The following is a 22391-nucleotide window of genomic DNA, read 5'->3' on the forward strand; positions in this document are numbered from 1 at the left end:
CCCCAGAAAGTCCCCTCATGCCCCTTCCCAGTCAGTCCCCATCTGCAGAAGCAACCACTTTTCTGAATATTTTCCACTGTAGATTGGTTTTGTCTGTTCTAGAAATTCATGTAAGTGGAAGCCTTAGTTTGTTCTTTTTATACAAAATTTCACTCGCTATAATGCTTTTGCGATTTATCCATGTTGTTGCATGCATCAATAATTAGTTCCTTTGTATTGCTGAGTATATTCCATTCTATGAAAGTGTTGGTCAACACTTGGCCTGTTTCCAGTTTTTTAGCTAGTATGATAAAACTGCTCAGAAGAATACTGTACAAGTCTTTTTTCATTTTACTTGGGTAAATACTTAGGAGTAGAATTTCTGTGTCATAGAGTACATATATGTTTAGTTTTATAATAAATTGCCAAAACTTTTCCCAAAGTGATTTTACCTTTTATACTCCAACCAACAACCCAGTAGCTCCAAATCACAGCCAACATTTGATGTTATCAGTCTTAGCCACCTGGTATGCATATAGTGGTATCTCATTGTGGTTTTAATTTACATTCCCCTGGTGACTAATGGTGTAGAGCGCTCTTTCATTACATCGTGGTTCTACTGAAAATTTAATTAACATACCATCATTTAAAAAATCAAGAGGTTTCATACAGGAATCAGATATCCAACTTTTCATAAATCATTAAAGGACCTAGCAAGACTAGACTCATATTCCCACATGGGAAAAATCAACAGAAGCTGAGTGGTGGCTGTCCCTGTAGGGCAGTTGCCCTTTAGATCCCAAGAGTCCCTTAACCCTTCCCCTGACCCCCCCCCCACCAATGCTTGGGCCAGTTATGCATTGCCGTACATCCTTACATTTCCTGTTAAGAAGAAAGGGAGCTATTTCTTGAACCCATGTCATTACCAACACTGGAAAAGTGAAAGGTAGATCAAGAGGGACTTATATTTCAAAAAAAGTGGGAAGACCACATTTCTTTGGGTCAATGGAAAAATATCCCTACAATGTTTAATATGTAAATTTCTATTTTGAAATATTACAATTTAAGGCTCTGTAATGAAACTGCCTGGCTTTATTCATTTTTATCTGCCTTGCTCATTTAGGATGTGGAGTTTGCAACTCCTATAATAGAACATTTAGATTGATAAATGGTGTTTCAAGACTGCCCCACCTGGGAATTATTTAGATATAGAGAGAGATCTAATTTCATGTCCTTTTATTGATAAAGAAAAAAAAAACACTCCAGTTATACTTCATTTAGAATACGTCACGTGTTATAAAACATTGAGACAAAAAAATTGTTTTACTTTCTCAAATTCTATAATTTTTCTTTTAATTCCAGGATTGTAAGTGGAAAATGTATATGGAAATGGATGGGGATGAAATTGCAATAACCTCCATCAAAGATGTGACATTCAACACTAACCTACCTGATGCAGAGATTTTAAAGATGTCAAAGGTAGAGTTCTATTTACTGCTTAAAAGCTTTTTTGAATTCACAGATGTCAAACAAAGACATTAAAATACCCCAGCAGTGTGCTTTTGTGCTTGTGATGCTCATACCAGCTCAACCTCAAGCTGGCTGTTGAAAGGAACATTTTATTTAGCAGATTGAGATCATAATAGTTTTTTGTTAAAATTCCACTTACACTGTGTGAACTAAAAAGTACGACAAAAAAAAAAAAAGTACGACAAAAAAGTGTTGTTTATTTTTTTTTAACTTTCTTCTACATTTCTTTATGTGTATTCCATCATTTATTAAAGGAAAGAAAATGCTAATGATGTAAATATTTACCTCGAATTTTTGGGTCATTTTCAACTTTTAAAAACTTGTCAGGAGAAAGGCTTTCTTGGTGTTGTTGAATTTCTTGAAGAACTGAGATGAGATTATTCATGAAGCACATGTTGAAGTCTTCATGGCTTCCTTGAGTTCACACCTATGAATTCCCAGAGTGGCCAGAGAGCATCTTACTACTTTGGGGTCAATGGTACAAGCACGCCCATTAAAACACTGAAGACAGTCTTAGAGAAATGCTTAGCTTCTCTTCAAAATGGAAAAATTCAAATCTGTCCAATAATACTGAAAAAATACATATAAGACTTCAATTGTAGAAGGTCAACAACTCAGGTGAATAACCATGATGTTAATGGGACAGTCACCCTAAATGTCACATAAGCCATTAACTCTAGTACACTCTTGACTGCGTATTTGGTTTCAGTGAGGAAAATGGGGCTGGCAGCAGAGAGCCATGGTACAAACACAAGTGGGGAAGTGAAAAGAGTCTTCAAAGCCACAGCATTAGACTTGCTAATGTGTTCGCTTCCCAGGCATGAGATCGCTAACCACCCAAGTCCTTTTAATTTAGAAGCATATACATATTCCTTGTTGGATTGCCCTGAGTAACTGGAAGTTATGTTATTTATCACAAAGGTTATGATCTGCTTTCACCTTTCCCTTATTCTGTTGGGACAGACTGTGTTTTGGTATCTTGGAGACTGGACACACACTTTCTCTTTCCTCCCCACCTGTGCCATCTCTGGTTGCCGCCAGTTGTTAGTGGCTTCAGTGTCACTGAGAAGCAAGTCATTGCCTGATAACGGAAGGAAGTCACTCAGAGCAAAAAGAACGGGGTGGAGTTATAAAACTGAATACAGGTGCTTCTGCTCTAAGGCCATATAGGCATTCTAGAGGAACCATATCTTCTGCAAAATCATGCAGCAACATTAACAGGGCTTATGGGAAAAACAGGATTGGGGCGGGCCATTCAAAATCTGTAGAACTTTTTAACATCAACAGAAATAATAAAAATCCTAATTAAGGAAGAAAAAAAAAACAGAGAAGATTGATTCTTGTCACAGGAGAGACTAGAAGTTGACTCCATACCCAGACAAACTTTGTCACAAACCTCCCGTCTGTCCCTCTGAGGGCCCATTCATCTTTCCTAAAAATCATTTACTCTCCTCCGAGAGGCCTACATCCCCCTCTTCCCCTTTCTCTATAAAGATGGCATTTAATCCTGAATTCTTTGAGTTACTCATTTTTCCCTGGGTATCTCCTGTGTATACATGAGGTATACATGTTAATAAAAATCTCTTTGTTTTTCTCTTGATAAGAAAAAAAAAAGCCCAGTTAAATCTCTACCACATTTGCTTTGTGCCTATCTCATGGCCAGTCAGTCATTTGCAGCCTTAAACCTGGAATGATGGGTTGGGGGGTGGGAAGAGAGTGGAGATTCACTTCTAATAAAGACCATTTTCATCAAACTTAAAATAGGATCCAAGGCATAGGCTTCTTTATTACTCATTTATTTTAATATAGTGGAGAAATGTCTTCCCAGTTTCATTTGCACCTGCAGCATTGCTCGGTAGCCTGATATAGCCAGAAAGCAGGGTGGTTATGAAGCCGCTAAACCAGCCACTGCTTGCACCCAAGAAAGTCACTTTAGGGTCTTCTAAGGTTGTTAAGTCTTTCTCTTAATGTTGAGAAAGCTTTCCGCTGAGGCTTCCAGCCATTAGCTTGAGTTAATGACCTAATGATTGGATTGAGTGATGTATCAGAAAAGAGAAGATTGTGGGAGACAAGATTAGCTGTTCACAAACATAGGAAAGGATATCTTATGAAACCAAACCCCCAAACATTAGACGTTAGCATGTTGTGAGTAATCATATGTGAACCAACATGAGTTTCCTAATAATCTGACATCATGGCTTTCATGATAACCTGAATCACGCCCTATTTGCCAGTTGTGTACGGCACAGCCGGCCTCCAAGAAACCTGTGCTGTAGCAGGGCAGGCTGTATGATGGCACTACACCCATCCTAACTTTTGTTTTTTTCAGCCCCCGTTTGTAATGGAGAAGTGGATTATAGGAATAATGGAAAATCAGACTGTAGAATGCACAGTCACATATGAGGTAAGCTTGGCAGGGGGTGGGCACCTGTTGGCTTCACCATCATTTTCTCCATAGGGATTTATTTGCTCCCTCAGAGTGCTTAAATTTTATTGGAAGAGAAACTACTTAACCAACATGAGTATGGGAAGATCAATACAATTATTCTAACGAAGTGTTGGGAAGGATTGAGAATGGGATACACTTGCCTAGAGATTGAGGTAGTAATTCATTCATTCATCAGTTAATGATTGAGCACCTTCTGCATACCACGTATGCATGTGTGAGGTACTGGGGATACGGAGCAGTGACCAAAACAGAGCTCTGCCTTCTTGGTGCTTAGAGTCGAGGGGTGAAGGTAGATCAGCAGTTCTTCACAGAATGCAACTTCTACTACCACCTGGGGGTAAGGGGGGTCTACTATCAAAACCAGACTCCACATATTTTATATATGGAAAAATAGAAAAACGTATACTTTAGAAAAATGTGCTATTAAAATTCATATATTTAGCAAATACCTACCAACGAGTAACGTTCCGTGATTAGGATAGACTAAATCTCTATTCTCTCAAGGCTTATATGTACTCCAGTGGGGGGAGATAGATGATAAATAAGTAATCTCAGAGTGATAAGTGAGAACCAGAAAATAGTGAGACAAGGGGCGTTAGATTGGGTGGTGAGGGAAGGCTCCTCCTCTGAGGGGGAGGCAACAAGGAACAGCAGAGGAAGGGCAAGTGCAAGTTCCTGAAGCACAGGGGGCGTGACAAGGCTAGAGAGGTGGGCGGGGCCGAGCATAGAGCCTCCGGAGCCGCAGTGAAGAGTTTGGATTTACTGTAAGCAACATGGGAAGCCAGTGGGTGTTTTAAGTAGTCTGCTGCTTTAAATGATCTAATTATGTTCTAAAAATCAGCAAGGTCTTCATGGTGGTGGGAAAATCTGCTTCACGAGGTAGAGAAACCCTGGGGGAACGGGGTGGAGGGAAACAGTTATAGCAGAGTCTTGGAACCCATGGAGATATTAGTATGCAGCTACCCTTAATAGGACATGCCCTCATTCATTCACTCATTTATTCACCCAAGAAACGTTTAATAAGTATTTGCCATGACCTAGGCACTGTAAGAGGAGCTTACACCTGTGTTACCTCGTTAACCTTGTGCAAATAATCAAAACTAGGGAGCATTGTCTTCACCTGGCAGCTAGGGAAAAGGGGCTCAGAGAGATGAAAGGCGGTCCCGAGGTTTGGGGTAGTCAATGAGAGTCGGTGGAGTCACACCCAGGTCCTCTGACTGTGAATACAGTTTCCACTCTTCCTGTTCTATCTGTTCCCTTCCTAGCAGTAAGGTGAGGGAAGTCAGCCTGGAAGGGGACTTTGTGCGCTGCTGCATTGGGATGGTCTTCTGAGCTGCCAGGGTGTGGCTTTTTTTTTTTTTTTTTTTTTTGCGGTACGCGGGGCTCTCACTGTTGTGGCCTTTTCTGCTGCGGAGCACAGGCTCCGGACGCGCAGGCTCAGCGGCCATGGCTCACGGGCCCAGCCGCTCCACGGAATGTGGGATCTTCCCGGACCGGGTCATGAACCCGTGTCCTCTGCATTGGCAGGCGGACTCTCAACCACTGCGCCACCAGGGAAGCCCCAGGGTGTGGCTTTTTAACGTGAGAAATCCAAACCCTGGACAGTCCGCTTATCCATGGTGACCCGTTGCTGGAAGCCAATTAGGACAACAGCAATGATTTATCCTAATCAGCCAGGGTGCACTGCCTGTCAGGGATGAGGTACCTGAGAAAGAGCATTAATTGTCAAAGCATTGCCTGCAGGGCACAGAACCTAAATAAAAGAAGTTGACTGAAAAAAAAAAAGAAGGAAAAAAGAAGTTGACTGGTCTTGAGGAACTTGGAATCTGGACTATTCTAGAGCCTGTTGACCAGCCCCCCCACCCCCACCCCCCACTACTAAGGAAAAGCCCTCTTTTAGTAACTGGACAGTCGTAACAGCCAAGTTTCATCTCTACCTGCCTTAGTTCTGGAGATACACCTCACCAAGTTTTTCCTTCTCTCTCTCTCTCTCTCCTGCCTCTTCCTCCTCTCCTTCTTCCTCCTTCTCAGGCTCCATGACGATATGCTACTTGTGTCTGTAACAGTCACTTCAGGATTTTAAAAAATATATATTTTCATAACCGTATCAAATCCTGAGAGGCTCTTCAATCTAGTCTGATTTGTGACACCTGGTGATGAGGGGAGCACAGGACAAAGAAAGTGGTGTGTCTTGATCCAGCGTCCTCTCCTTTTTCTAATCCTTATTCTTAATTCTCTATCCTGCCTCACTTTTGCATTTGTTACCCTGTACCCTCCCATGGGGGTAATTAGTCCCACCAACCTACCCACACTCACCCAGTTACCCAGGATGATCACAGGCAGTCCTGGGCAAAATAGTGGTCAGATTTTTATTTATTCAACAAAATATCTGAATTCAACTACTATAAACAAAAGACATTGTTTATCATTACTTATTAAATGAAGAGGTAAGTTGAGATTTGCCAACTAACAAATTCTTAGAGAAGACAACCACCTTTTTAACTACTATAGTCCACTAAGGAATAAAGTGGTTAAAATTTTTCTTTTAATCAGATTACCATATTCAGGCAAACCATGCAAATATTTTACCTAATGCATTATGATAGTGTTCTAAGGAGTTACACTGAAGGGATATGATAACCTGGTTTTCCTTCCTTCCTATTTTATAAACGTGTGTATAGGGGCTTCCCTGGTGGTGCAGTGGTTGAGAGTCTGCCTGCCGATGCAGGGGACACGGGTTCGTGCCCCGGTCCGGGAAGATCCCACATGCTGCGGAGCGGCTGGGCCCGTGAGCCATGGCCGCTGAGCCGGCGCGTCCAGAGCCTGTGCTCCGCAACGGGAGAGGCCACAACAGTGAGAGGCCCACGTACTGCAAAAAACAAAACAAAACAAAAAAAAAACCGTGTGTATATTTGGTTGTGGGTTTCGCTCCCTTTTTTTTTTTTTTTTACAGAGTGATGTTAGAGCTCCGAAAAGCACTAAGCACATCCATTCAATTCAGTGGAGTAGAACAAAACCTCAGGATGAAGTGAAAGCTGTCCAGCTTGCCATCCAGACGTTATTCCCCAACTCAGAGGGCAACCCTGGAAGCAGGTCTGACTCAAGTAAGTCAGCTGTGCACTAGACATGTTCCAAAGCGGAAATGTCAAATCCTCAGACCAGGGGTAAGGGCCAGTCTGTGAATTGATATAGATTTCTAATATAATACTTCCTTCTTCTTTTTTTAGAATATTGGTTTTATACACAAATTATATGGAAAGTAGTATTTATGGGCTTGGAAAGAGGGGCATATTATAATAAAATACAATATTTGGATAACTACCATAAAAGATGAAAATTAGTGATTATTTTATATTGGTAAATAAAAATATGTGTGTATATTTATACACATATATATTTAGTTTCCAAAATCGTAGATAAAGATAAGAATCATCTTTCATGTCCAACAAACCTTCCTGTAGAATCACTGCTATCACTGGGGCAACCTCTTGAGTCCTGAACACCATGGATCCGTCAAAGCATAAGAATGATAGGGGTGGGACTTTCCTGGCGGTCCAATGGTTAAGACTCCAAGCTTCCACTGCAGGCGGTGTAGGTTTGATCCCTGGTCAGGGAATTAAGATCCCACGTGCTGTGCAGTGCGGCCAAAAAATGAGAGGAAAAAAAAAAAAAAATGATAGGGGAAGGGAGGGAGGAGGAAAATAAAAGGAAGGAAGGAAGGATAGAGAAAGAGAAAACATGAAATACATATGCTGGGTAGTGGTGATAGTAATTACAGATATTATAAAGAAACCATTTAGAAGTAACAGAGGAAGGCAGGCTGACTTGCTGTTGAACTGGTCATTATTTGCTAGCTTCAGGGAAGAAGTTCTGACCTTCACCTTTGCAGGTCCAGAAACTAATACAACCCAGAGTCAGGCTAACAAACGTGCAGGAGATGGCTACATAAAACCCCATGCAAATCACTTTTCACCGTGAGAAACATACCTCCCCAACAAACCAGAAACACATGTTTTCTGATCAGTGCCTCTTCCCAATAAGAAAATATACCTGAGAAGCCATAACAGAAGGTTCTTTGGTGGCATGGAAACAAAGTACCCTGATGGCTAGTGTCCCTGAGTTATGAAAGTCTAGCTTCTGTGTCCTCCACTATAAGGACTCGCTTGCCAAGCAGACTAGGTGCATTTTTTGTTGTTGCTTTTAAATTAATTTATTTTATTTTATTTATTTTTGGCTGCATTGGGTCTTCGTTGCCGCACCCCAGCTCTCTCTAGTTGCAGCGAGTGGGGGCTACTCTTCATTGTGGTGCACGGGCTTCTCATTGCGGTGGCTTCTTTTGTTGCGGAGCACGGGCTCTAGGCACGCGGGCTCAGTAGTTGTGGCTCATGGGCTCTAGAGCCCAGGCTCAGTAGTTGTGGTGCACGGCCTTAGTTGCTCCACAGCACGTGGGATCTTCCTGGACCAGGGCTCGAACCCGTGTCCTGTGCACTGGCAGGCAGATTCTTAAGCACTGCACCACCAGGGAAGCCCCAGACTAGGTGTTTTTTTTTTGTTTTTTTTTTTTTGCGGTATGCGGACCTCTCACTGTTGTGGCCTCTCCCGTTGCGGAGCACAGGCTCCGGATGCGCAGGCTCAGCGGCCGTGGCTCACAGCCCCAGCCGCTCCGCGGCATGTGGGATCTTCCCGGACCAGGGCACGAACCCGTGTCCCCTGCATCGGCAGGCGGACTCTCAACCACTGCGCCACCAGGGAAGCCCCAGACTAGGTGTTTTTAAACGCCCACCAGCCAGGGGGCCCAGGATCCTGGGCAGTACTCTAAACCCAACAACACGGTTTTAACTATAATAAAATTTATTGTCTTCCATAACAAGAAGTCCAGAGGTAGGCCGGGCTCCAGGTGCAGTAAGATAAGCTGCTGAACCATGTTAAGGATGAGAAATGAACCTTTCCTTCTTTCCACTCTGCCATCCTCAATATGTTGCCTTTGCCCTCAGCCTAGCTCTTCTCGTGTTCACGGTCATCACATAAAGATATGATAAGGCCCACAGGAAATGAGAGGTCAATACCTTCCCTGCTCTCATGTTTTGGAGTAAGAAAGACTTGCTTAGAAACCCCCTGCAGACTACCTTTCAGGTTGCTATGGCCAGAGCTGAGCACCTTGTGCATTCCTAACCATGGCATCGCTATGTCTGGCTTGGACTAATCAAAGTCTGCCTTAGAGCCAGATGTGGTCCGCTTCCCCCATGCACGTGGCTCCATGGAGGGGGTTGGACACTGAACAAAATCAGGGTTCTGTTGGAAGCTAGGATTTCAGAGAAGTCCAAATGAAGGGAAGAAGGTGCGTGGTGGTTGAATGAAGCCTGTGAGGAGTGTCTGAACACAGGAGGTCGCCTGTATCTGGATGCGTCCCTCACCTGAGAGGCGTGAGTCACCTGTGCAGAGCAGTGAGGGAGGCTGCTTGCTGGCAGAGGGAGGTGAGCATGCTCTGTTCCTCTCCAGAAGCTCCATTGGCACAAGCACGGCCAGAGTAGCTCAATGAGGACACCAGGGAACTCAAGAATGTGGGCAACTCAGGCCCTTGGGAAGACAGAGAAGATCTTAAGTGTGAGGAACTTGCTTACTTACTGAAATATAGCTTACTAAATGGCTCTTGTTAATTAACCATTTTCTTTTACCATAACTTCTTCCTGTTTGCCATGAAGCTTCATTTTTCATGCAGAAAACATTTCTTATTCCTGAACCTCAGGAATCTCTCCTCTGGAGATATGAACTGTCTTTCTCCCAAACAATGTCTAGCTGTTGCAACTATTAGAACCCAATTTATTTTATCTGCATTTAGGGTTCTTGAGGATTTAAAAGTGCTGGTTGTCAAAAAGCCTTTTGTTTGGGGCTTCCCTGGTGGCGCAGTGGTTGAGAGTCCGCCTGCCGATGCAGGGGACACGGGTTCGTGCCCCGGTCCGGGAAGATCCCACATGCTGTGGAGCGGCTGGGCCCGTGAGTCATGGCCGCTGAGCCTGCGCGTCCGGAGCCTGTGCTCCGCAACAGGAGAGGCCACAGCAGTGAGAGGCCCACGTATCGCAAAAAAAAAAAAAAAAAAAAAAGCCTTTTGTTTACTAAACATATCTCTGCCATCCAAAGACACTTAAACAGCAATTTCTAGAAGTGACAATATGGCTAAGTGGGAACAAGATGGGATTTAGATGCAGAAGGACCTGAGATTATTAACTGAGTGACCGTGGGTCCATTGACTTCACCTCTCAAGCTTCGGTCTCCTCAATTCTAGAATGATATTATTAGTGTTGACCTGAGAAGATTTTTGAAGGGTTAAATGAGATACTATATGACAAGCCTTTGGAACAGTGCCAAGCATATAGCGTAAATTCGGTAAGTATAAATGTCCTTATTTTTTTTTAAGTATTTATAATAATAAAGGAAATGTCCTTATAACTAGCCTAGAATGTCTGTGAATGGTAAAACTTTGAGCTTCCCAAATAGGCTTGAAGTATCCTGAGACAGGCTTATGAATTAGGCATACAGATTTACTGTAGCTTCAAAGATGTGCATTTCCATTTCTTCCGCAGGTGCTGATTGCCAGTGGCTGGATACTCTGAGGATGCGGCAGATTACATCCAACACCTCCTTACAGCGCTCCCAGAGCAACCGCATCCTGGGGTCACAATTCTTCCCCTATCTCAATGACCAGGACTCCTATGCTGCTGCTGTGAGACGGACCCAGGTGCCCATTAAGTACCAACAGATAACACCTATAAACCAGTCCAGAAGCTCCTCTCCTACTCAGTATGGACTGACCAAAGACTTCTCTTCTCTGCATCTCAACTCCAGGGATAGTGAATTTTCCAGTCTTAATACTGACAGCTCTTTAGAGAAGGGTCGATACTCAGGTAGAAGCAGGAACAAATACAATCATGCTAGCCTGTCGCTCAATTCTTCTCTCAGAGGAAGATTCAGTGGAAAAAGTCAGCATTCCACTCCTTCAAGAGAAAGATACTCTGGAAAATTCTGCAGGGTTTCTCAGTCAGCATTCAATACCCATCAGTCACCTGACTTTAAGAGAAGCCCAAATGCCTCCCATCAACCCAGGACCATCCCAGGGATGCCTTTGCACACAGACACTGACCCACGAGCTAATGAAGAGGAAAGCAAAGTCAGCGAAGGGGGATGGACGAGGGTGGAATACCGGAGAAAACCCCACAGGCCCTCTCCTGCCAAGACCAACAGAGAAAGACCCAGAGGAAACTTCCGTGGAAGGAGAAACTTTTGATGAATTGAACTAGTTGAGCTTTTCCTAGCACGTTTTTTTTTTTTAACGTAATGGATTTTGCTAATGTGCTGCCTTCCAACAGAATTAACAAAAAGACAACCTTTCCATTTTTTGGATTTGGGAAATACCTTCTAAGTGAGACTATAGTCAAAACAGGGCCACATTATAGGTGTTGGTTGTCCAATGTAAGTAACTAGACTTAAATATAACCAAACATATTTTATTTCCCTGAATGAACATCTTTAGAGGCGGGAATATACCATTTTATTACCCTAGCCGTCGCTGTTCTGGTTAGCAGGGCCTAGACTAGGGTGAGGTTAAATGGAAAAACTTATCTTACTTACATGGGGCACTCATCTTGGGTGCAAAATTTAAGGGAGGAATCAAAAAGCTCAGTAATCAAGATAAATAATATTCTAGTGTAATATTTAAATAAATGAAAATTAATGCAAAATAACTGTGATAAAGAATCGAAATTCTACATAAAGACAGAGTAAGTATTACCGATTTTTCCTTTTGTCTAAGGCTCCCATATAGCTTGACAAGGCACTGTTACTGCTCCTGTATTTAGAATTTTGATATTTTTTTCATCATGTAATTTTTGCATGAATTTTCTCTTTTAAAAATATTGCATTAAAATATCATTTATCTTGATTACTGAGGTGTTTTTTTTTTAATGCCCCCTTAAATTTTGTGCCCAAGGCAAGTGCCTCACTTGCCTTACCCAATCTCCACACTGCTGGTTAGTATTTATTTTAGTAAGATATTTGGGTTTTTTTCACGGTCAGAGCCAAATTGATTTGACTTGTCATTTTTAGGCAATAAAAAAGGTATTGAACTTAATGTTGATTATGATGCCATATATCATACCTTAAGACTCATCAGAAACCAAAGATCTCAATTGCCTAGGAGATTTGTGGTTCTTTCTTTCCCAAAGTTCCCAGGGACTGCCCTTGAATATCATTTTCTATATTTCGCCAAAGGACGAGCAAAGAGGGGAAAACAACGGTCCATAAAGTCCTCTTGGGATGTCAGCACTCTAAAATCTAAAAGAAAACAGACACAGAATGGGATGATAACATCACAAGCTAAAAGCCAGAGAAATTTAAAATTACCAACACCCTGTTAGAGCAAGACAGTAAATACCATCCGTGTAGCAAGAAAGCTGTGAGCAGCTGGGGGTAAAGAGGTGAATGGTACGGGTGGGCGGAAACTGCCTGCAGTTTAGGACAGGAACTGTGGGATCCAGCTTGGGAAATTCATATTTTTACAAATCAAAAGGTCAGGTGGGGGCTTCCCTGGTGGCGCAGTGGTTGAGAGTCCGCCTGCCGATGCAGGGGACACGGGTTCGTGCCCCGGTCCGGGAAGATCCCACATGCCGCGGAGCAGCTAGGCCCATAAGCCATGGCCACTGAGCCTGCGCGTCCGGAGCCTGTGCTCCGCAATGGGAGAGGCCACAACAGTGAGAGGCCTGGGTACCACAAAAAAAAAAATAAAAGGGTCAGGTGGCAACGAACATATTATATGTCAAATGAATGAATAAGTGTTACTTTCAGTACCTTCTGAGATTCTGTTCAACATTCACTAACCCTGAATATCAAGTGTCCTGTGGCCTGGATAGGATTCTCAATGCTCTGTAGAAATCCACATGACACACTGGCAATTCTGGGGATGGCGGGGGGGTTGGGAGAGGTCTCTTTTAATAGAAACCAGTCTTCAAGTACATGCGTATATTCCCAGAGTAGCTGCCCTGTTCTAATACAGTGCTTGGGGCCTGGGGGTGGAAACTGCATTTGGGCAGCATTAAAATCTAGGTTATAGGAAATGACCTTTACTTGCGAGGGAAGCTGTGACCTAAACATCAATCCAACAACTCAGTTGTCTAACTCTTATTGTTTGCCACCTGCATTTACCAGCAAAAGAGATGGGAAATGGTGACATCAGACACCGAGGTCCTCTTTTCCACCATGGATAACCAACTTCTCTAAGGTTTTAAGCTCCACTGTGATCCTTTCTCACGAAGCTTGTATCAACCACAGTCTGTTTTCAATTATTTTTTTCCCTTTGTCCTTTGTTCATGTTTAATTTTTTTAAAGTGAGCTAATACAAAGTATGCTATCTTCATAGCATGCTGCTTCCAAATAAGCAATAAAATATTTTCTTTGATTAGAATTTCTGGATAGGGCTTCCCTGGTGGCGCAGTGGTTAAGAATCCGCCTGCCAGTGCAGGGGACATGGTTTTGAGCCCTGGTCCGGGAAGATCCCCCATGCTGCAGAGCAACTAAGCCCGTGCGCCACAACTACTGAGCCTGTGCTCTAGAGCCCACGAGCCACAACTACTGAAGCCCGTGTGCCACAACTACTGAAGCCTGTGCGTCTAGAGCCTGTGCTCCGCAACAAGAGAAGCCACTGCAATGAGCTGCGCACTGCAACGAAGGGTAGTCCCTGCTCACCACAACTAGAGAAAGCCTGCGTGCAGCAACAAAGACCCAACACAGCCAAAAATAAATAAATAAATAAATAAATTTGTTTAAAAAAAAAAAGAATTTCTGGATAAGTAGCTGAATATATTCTTAACTGGGTCACTCTGATGGGAGCACAAAGTGTGGCTCTAATTATAAAACAAAATGTGCATTCTGGGGAATTATTTAAGACTCTGGTTTAAAAGGTATTATGCCAGTGATTGCTTGTTTCATGCTGTTTCCCCTCTTCTTGCTTTCTTGGGCTATTTGTTAGAGAATCCAACCTGGTAGTAAAATGACTTAATGACCTCATCCCTAGTTAGTGCAGTAGCTGATCATGAGAGGTTATTCCAACAGTGCATAAAACTGACCACTACATAAGATCTCATGAAAAAATCCTTGTCACCTCAATGCCCCCAGCCAAAACCAAAATAAGAACATCTGGAGTCTGCTTCTTGGTTGTAAAGAAGTAATAAGAGTGGATGTTATTTTTTTTTCTAATGATGCTTATTCACCACAAATTGGTTGCCAGGTTGAAAGATGAATGTAAGTCAAGGGCAGAGCAAGGATGAACGGGACTTTTTTTTCCATCAAGTTAAATCAGTTGCAAGAGGCTGAGTTTATAACAACAACCACCAACAAACACCACCAAAAAATGCACCAGGGATATTTTAAGAGAAAAAAATTATAGTAGGAATAAATTAAGAAAGTATCTCTTTGAGTTGAGCACCTCTATGTGTGGGTGATGTGGTCGACCCTCGTAGGCTTCTGATCAAGTCTGGAACAGCTGAGTCTATACTGGTTGCTATCAACGAGGCAGTCATCACTCCAGGCATTGCCCAGACAAAGCGGGATGTTTTGCTCTTTGCACAGTCACTAGACTAGCAATTCTATAGAACTAACCTGAGTAATTGAATAATGCCAAATATGTAAAGGAGAACTACAGATTATTTATCAAGGATACTTTAGAAATAAACATAACCTGGTAATTATTTTCAACCAATTCCTGAATGTAGTTCATAAAAATAATACAAATTAAACGGCCATGGTTTTTTTGTTTTACTTTTCGGCTGCGCAGCGTGGCCTGCGGGATCTTAATTCCCTGACTAGGGATGGAACCCACCCCCCCTGCATTGGAAGCCCGGAGTCTTAACCGCTGGACCGCCAGGGAAGTCCCTAAATTGCCATGTTTAAAAGTATTCACAGGGCTTCCCTGGTGGCGCAGTGGTTGAGAGTCCGCCTGCCGATGCAGGGGACACGGGTTCCTGCCCCGGTCTGGGAAGATACCACATGCCGCGGAGCGGCTAGGCTCGTGAGCCATGGCCGCTGGGCCTGCGCGTCAGGAGCCTGTGCTCCGCAATGGGAGAGGCCATAGCAGTGAAAGGGCCGCATACCGCAAAAAAAAAAAAAAAAAAAAAAGTCCTAGGGTCAAAACATCAAGATCAGGATGTCCAATAATTCAAAATGGCGGGGTCAAAACATCCTGCACACAGCTCAGAGCATTCTGACTTAACTGCAACTATTCCAATTCAGAAATACCAAATAGTTTATAAGCCTTCTAAGTATCTTCTCTATAATTTAGCATTTCACCTCAACAAGTTGCTGTAGACATGGCATGCTTCTGAAACTCTGGCTCTCAGAAACTGCTCAGTTACAACCATGATTTGGTTGTGCCAGCTTGTTCAGGATGCAACATCATTGAAATTTTAAACTAGAGACGCTGTAGTGAGGAGGCTTATAAAATCTCTTGCCGGGCTTCCCTGGTGGCGCAGTGGTTGAGACTCCGCCTGCCGATGCAGGAGACACGGGTTCGTGCCCTGGTCCGGGAAGATCCCACATGCCGCGGAACAGCTGGGCCCGTGAGCCATGGCCGCTGAGCCTGTGCATCCGGAGCCTGTGCTCCGCAACGGGAGAGGCCACAACAGTGAGAGGCCCGCGTACCGCAAAAAAAAAAAAAAAAAAAAAATCTCTTGCCATCACTTGGATTTGAGAAGCTGCAGTTAAGCCAGGATGGCCTGGGGAAGTCAGAGCATAAGATCTGGACCCAGCTCTGTCTATTTGCTGTTCCTGGAACTGGTATATGAGATTGAGGAGGTGGAAAAAAATGCCAGATCCATGGTCAAAATTGTCAAGGCCTTAGCGTAGCAGGCACCAGTGACCCCTCATTCAATTTTCCTTTCCCTTTGACTCACTGGCTGGCCAAATAATGCATGAGCAAATCAAGAGAGTTAAGGAATAAAGTAGACTTGTGACCTCATGGTTCATTCAAAACTAAAATCAAGATTTACTCTCCATAACCAATGTTCAGTTTACTCAACTCTCCCAAAGAAATTCCTTCCCTACCACCTAGATGAATCTCACTCAGCCCTCACGGTCCAGCTGACATCCTGTTTCCCCAAAGGCCTCTGTCCACAGTTCCAGCCACTTGATCCATTCTGGACTCCTCTTGGGGCCTTTTATCACATAGTCCCTTGCACCATTGCTTAACCCTTGTGTTCCCACTCCCCTGAAGGTGCTCTGTGAGGACAGTGCTGTGCTGCCCAAGAACTTGATGGTAGGAAAATACAACTAACCTCCAAGAATTCATCAATGGAAGGGCCACAAACATCGCAATACCTCCCAGACCTGAAAAACGTGTTTAAAAATCAGACCGGAGGCATGAGGCCATCCAAAGAGAGCATGAGTCTTCTAGAGGCAGTGGGAGGGTTAGGGGGTGGTTTTGGGGACAGCCAGAGGCGGTCGGCCCCACAAAGGAAAAGGTTAGCAATACTATCCACACCAGGCCTTCACACAGGGCATAATCTGCCCAATCATCCTGGATACCAGTAAGCAGGACAATATATTGTCCGCAGAGCCCTTTCCAAACAGATGTGAGAATCCACTTGGTTAGGGAAATATAAACCTGTTGTGGAGACAGTCATATGATTGGACTCCTGCTTACCTTTTCCGCATCACTGTCTGCCTCTCCCCACAGCAATCAAACTGAAACGCTGCCATGTTCTCTCTTGTCTTCAGAACTTCTACTCTCTCCACCCAGCTTCCCCTGCATTGTCGTCATTTAGCTCTCTGCTAAGACCTCACTACCTCCAGGAAGCCCTCCCTGATCCCCAGGCCCTTCTTCATGTGTTCACATAGGACCTTGTAGTTAATCAGATGTATCTCCCTTTGTTAAAATTGTCCCCAAGTCTGCTTCTCTGTATTCCTCACTAGACCATCAGCTCTATGAAGGCAGGGACTGCACCTATCTTGATCATCAGTGTATCTCCAATACATAGTTGGTACTCAGTCTGTTTATTGAATGAATGCATTAATTGATTAATATATATATATATATATATTTATTTATTTATTTATTTATTTTTTTGCGGTACGCGGGCCTCTCACTGTTGTGGCCTCTCCCATTGCGTAGCACAGGCTCCGGACGTGCAGGCTCAGTGGCCATGGCTCACGGGCCCAGCTGCTCCGCGGCATGTGGGATCTTCCCAGACCGGGGCACGAAACCGTGTCCCTTGCATCGGCAGGCAGACTCTCAACCACTGCGCCACCAGGGAAGCCCTGATTAATATATTAATCAGGCTAACAAGCCATCAAATCATCTAAGTTCTTGTACTAATCCCATGCTCATTAAGTGACCTTAACAGGAATCTCCAGTCCACTTTATTTATTTTTTCTAATATTTATTTATTTTTTTTATTTGGTTGCAGCGGGTCTTGGTTGCGGCAGGAGAACTCTTAGTTGTGGCAGGCGAACTCTTAGTTGGGGCATGCGTGTGGGAACTAGTTCCCTGACCAGGGATGGAACCCAGGCCCCCTGCATTGGGAGCACAGAGTCTTAACCACTGTGCCACCAGGGAAGTCCCCTCCAATCCACTTTAGAGTTACATTTCTAGTGTTAAAAAAAAAAAGGCCATTCTGACTGATTTTTACATCAGTCTCTGTGAGCTTTGCTAATATGAATTGGCCCCTGAGAACAACTCTGAGACAATGATTAAATTTGGGGGCTTATTGGGAGTTCCCTGGCAGTCCAGTGGTTAGGACTCAGTGCTGTCACTGCTGTGGCCCAGGTTCAACCCCTGGTCTGGGAACTAATATGCTGCAAGCCATGCAGTGTGGCCAAAAAAAAAAAAAAAAAGAAAAAAATTGGGGGGCTTATCACTGAGCGCAGAATCTGGGTGTGCCAAGACCTCCAAGGGAAAGGCCAGCCTATTTTTCCCAAGAAGTAGCCCCTTGGATCATAGTGAACTGTGCTCATTTTCTTTTCTTTTTTATTTATTTATTTATTTATTTATTTATTTATTTTTGGCTGAGTCGGGTCTTCGTTGCTGCGTGCGGGCTTTCTCTAGTTGTGGTGAGCGGGGGCTACTCTTCATTGTGGTGCACAGGCTTCTCACTGCGGTGGCTTTTTCTTGTTGGGAGCTCGGGCTCTAGGCGCACGGGCTTCAGTAGTTGTGGCACACAGTCTCAGTAGTTGTGGCATGCGGGCTCAGCAGTTGTGGCACACAGGCTTAGTTGCTCCGTGGCACGTGGGATCTTCCCGGATCAGGGCTTGAACCCGTGTCCCCTGCATTGGCAGGCGGATTCTTAACCACTACGCCACCAGGGAAGCCCAAACTGTGCTCATTTTCCACTTTTAATTTCTGTACCTTGTATAGCACTATAAACACCAAATCTCAAGAAATGTGTGTCACAGGAATAAAAAAGAATAGAAATATTACCTATGTTCAAGAAATTCACACACAGACATTGTCCTTTTAGACATTTATAAAATCTCACTATATGGCTTTCCTTTCCAGAAACCCAAAGTTTGCTGGGATTTTTTGTTTCGTTTTTGCCCACACTGCAAGGCTTGCAGGATCTCAGTTCCCCGACCAGGGATTGAACCCAGGCCACAGCAATGAAAGTGCAGAATCCAACCACTAGACCACTAGGGACCTCCCCACAAAGTTCTTTTTTTAAAATTATTTTTAATAAATATCAATTGTTCCTAAAACCAGTGCCCTCTATAGTCCTGCTGTGACTGCTTCTAAAAGTACATGAAGTTTTACTGAAAGTCTGACTTGGCAGTTTTCCTTTCTCATACCCATGGGCTCCAGGTGCGCTCCTGATGCCAGATGATGCCTGTCCTGGCTGAGACAGGGAAGGCTTAGCCTTAGTGCAAGGACAGTTCAAGATTTGTCAGCTGATTGTGGCTGATTATCAAGATGTCCAAACTGGTTCCTTTGCTATGGGTAAGCAATTTAATTTTGTGCCTAATTTTAATCTGCAGTGTACTGTATGTCTGCATCTTCTGTGTTAAAGCATTCATTAGCATTTAAAGGGGGAGTTGATGGTATTGATCACTTTTATTAAAACCAAAAACAGTCATGCAGCAGTAACTGATGAGCATTCTCTTCGACCACTGAAGTCACAGCCAAAGTGTGTGTACTCAAAACTCTGGCACAAACAGAAAATGCGATATTAAGGCAGAGACATCAAAGTGGCATCTGTTATAAGCATTTATGATTTACCACCGTCCTCTGCCACCCCCGGCTTTCCAAATTATGAGCTTCTTGAAGATAGGAAACTTCATTTTTTCCTGAATTTCTACCACCTTGCACAGTGTCTGGAACAGAATAAATTTTCTGATGAGTGAATAAATTAAGAAATGAAGGTGAGATAGCCAGTGCATGTTATATAACCACTCTACAAGAACAACTGTATTTTTCTTATAGATGTTCTAACAGCTATGTATTGCTATGTAACAAATCACCTCAAAACTTAGTGGCTTGAAATAAGAAAAAACATTTGTTATCTCACATAGTTTCTGTAGTTCAGGAATTTAGGAATGGCTTAGCTGGCTGGTTCTGGATTGGGTTTCTAATAAAGCATCAGTCAAGATGTTCACTGGAGCTGCACTCATCTGGAGGCTTGACTGTGGCTGGAGGTTCTGCTTCCAAGATGGTTCTCTCACATGTAGTTGTTTGTTGGCACAGGACCTCAGTTGCTCCTCGTGTGGACCTTTCCACATGCCTTAAGTATCCTCATGATATGGTGGCTGGATTCCCCCAGAGAGAAAAATCCAAGAGGGTAAAGTGAAAGCCACAGTGTCTTTTCAGACGTCACACTGAGGCATGTCCCGTAATATCCTGCTGTTTAGACAGGTCACCCTATTCCGTACGGGAGAGATGACACAAGGGTGTGAATACCAGGAGGTGAGAACCACAGGGTCATCTTGCAGGTTGGCTACCACAGACACCATTAAAATCTCTGGACTCCCTAATTATAAATTGATATCACCTCTCCTGAGCTTTGCCTTTTCTGCTTGTCTTATATTTTCTCCCAGCCTAAATTTTGAACCTGAGCAGATTTCAATGGAGTGTTAGAGCAGGAAGGCATCTTGAAGACCGTCTCCCAAAGTTCAATGTCCTCATTTTACAGATGAAGAAACGAAAGCTTGTAAGGGTGAAGTGTCTGCCCAGTCACTCAGCCAGTTACAGGCAAGGCAGCACTCAAGGTCCCCAGCCTAAGCTCTTCCCTACCCTGTTCTCATAGAAGCAGTGCTTTGTGAAATGTTTAATCATGTGTGAAACTGGTGTCTGTGAGGTCCAGCAGTTGTAAGTTAACACTTATTTTATTTTGGTATAGCTGGACCTCTTAAGTCTCCATAGAGATTGGGAGAGTCATTGTGGATTAGGTGTGACTAAATGCTTCTAAAACCAAAATATTCCAGCAATTACATTTTCTCTTTCTTCTATCAGGCCTGTGTCATTTCCCTCTGGATTTTATGGTAGTTTAGAGAAAGCATTTGTTTTATGGAATTTTAATGCTCAGTTCGGTCAGGCAAAAGTTTGCTGGGGTCCTCGTGAGTTAGGCACAGGCCCTGCGTTCTCTCTGATTTCCGTTGTCAGTTCAGAAACAAGTGTCAGAAGTAGGCGGAATTATTTCCCTATGGACTAAATTAGAAATTTGGAAAGAAAGAGATTGAAACATAAAATGGAAAAAGAGAAGGCTTCTATTTTGTGAGATGGGAATAGTTCTTTCCTTGCTCCTTGGACATTTCTTTGGCTCCTACTGTATACCACCCCTTCCTCTGACTGTATGCATTTCATCCTTGCCTGGGGGACCTGTGGCTCTGAACTTGAAGTTCCCAAGACTTAGCTTACCCAATTACTTGTCTTTGTCTAAAAAAAGTCTAAAAATTACTAGCTCCTCCATTTGATGTAACACACTCAATAATGACCATTCCTTAAATTTAAGCCACTATAGTAAATCACTGTCTTATTCTATCAAAGAATCAAAATGGGGCTTTCCTGGTGGTGCAGTGGTTGAGAGTCCGCCTGCCGATGCAGGGCACATGGGTTCATGCCCGTCTGGGAAGATCCCATATGCCGCAGAGCGGCTGGGCCCGTGAGCCATGGCCGCTGAGCCTGCGCGTCTGGAGCCTGTGCTCCGCAACGGGAGAGGCCACAACAGTGAGAGGCCTGCGTACCGCAAAAAATAAATAAATAAAATAAATAAAAATATGAGTGTATTTTGGATTACCTGTTTGGCCTCCTCAAACCTATGTACTGCTGTACAATTTCAGGGCCTGAGTCTGTGTTTTTGTTGATGCTAAATCAGATTAACATAATTTTGGTGGCCTAATGATAAAAAAGGAAAACCTAATAATACAAATGAACTGCATTTATGCCCAAACCACTGCATTCAGTGGTTTTGTTGCGGAAATCCAAGGCCCAAGAGTGGCCGCTTGTCTAACACTCAGAAATGAATTGTCTGGGGAGACACACGTGCTGACAAAGCAAGAGACTTTATTGGGAAGGAGTGCTGGGGTGGAGAGCGGCAGGATAGGGGCACCCAGGAGAACTGCTCTGCCATGTGGCTCGCAGTCTCGGGTTTTATGGTGCTGGGGTTAGTTTCCGGGTGGTCTCTGGCCAATCATTCTGACTCAGGGTCCTTCCTGGTGGCACGTGCATCGCTCAGCCAAGATGGATTCCAGTGAGGAAGATTCTGGGAGGTTGGTAGGATATAAGGACTGGAGTCTCCTCTCTCCTTTTGACCTTTCCCGAATTCTCCCCATTGGTGGTAGCTTGTTAGTTCCGGGTTCCTTTTCAGGACCTCCTGTTGTAAGATAACTCATGCAAGTGGCTACTATCTTGCCTGGCCAGGGCAGGTGGTTTTGGTCAGTGGTTCCCCTAATAGTTTGGTTTTCCAGTTGTTTGAACAGAGGAGGATGATGACAGAATTTGTGTAGTTGAGGGCACTGTACTCGTGAGGGAGACAGAAACTTCACTTCAAAAAACATCATTCTTCATATCTAATGAAATGTTTATTTTATTTTATTTATTTATCTTTATAGAATGTCCTTATTATTATTATTATTTTTTTTGGCCATGCCGTGCAGCTTGCAGGATCTTAGTTCCCTGACCAGGGACTGAACCCGGGCCACAGCAGTGAAAGTGCCAAGTCCTAACCACTGGGCCACCAGGGAATTCCCCAGAATGTCTTTTTTTTTAATTTAAATTTTATTTTGGAGTATAGTTGATTTACAATGTTGTATTAGTTTCAGGTGTACAGCAAAGTGATTCAGTTATACATATATCTACTCTTATTTAGATTCTTTTCCCATAAAAGTCATTACAGAGTATTGAGTAGAGTTCCCTGTGTTATACAGTAGGTCCTTATTAGTTATCTATTTTATATGTAGTAGTGTG

At 43.5% G+C, this 22391-nt stretch overlaps 1 protein-coding gene across 3 annotated transcripts in view; it reads left to right on the plus strand.

Annotated features, from left to right (window-relative positions):
* The window catches only part of MAP3K20 (mitogen-activated protein kinase kinase kinase 20), a 179778-nt gene extending 167718 nt beyond the window's left edge, over positions 1-12060 (plus strand). For 2 of the 3 annotated variants that reach the window (XM_082629816.1, XM_082629818.1), the window contains exons 17-20: positions 1342-1458; positions 3839-3913; positions 6912-7062; positions 10540-12060. In XM_082629816.1, the coding sequence (XP_082485942.1) occupies positions 1342-1458; positions 3839-3913; positions 6912-7062; positions 10540-11240 (1044 nt within the window). In that variant the 3' untranslated portion in view covers positions 11241-12060. The remainder of the gene's footprint in view (positions 1-1341; positions 1459-3838; positions 3914-6911; positions 7063-10539) is intronic. The other variant, XM_082629817.1, reaches the window with a different exon arrangement.
* Positions 12061-22391: the final 10331 nt, after the last annotated feature.

Source organism: Mesoplodon mirus (assembly GCF_964341445.2).
Source record: "Mesoplodon mirus genome assembly, chromosome: 8".
Taxonomy (NCBI): domain Eukaryota; kingdom Metazoa; phylum Chordata; class Mammalia; order Artiodactyla; family Ziphiidae; genus Mesoplodon; species Mesoplodon mirus.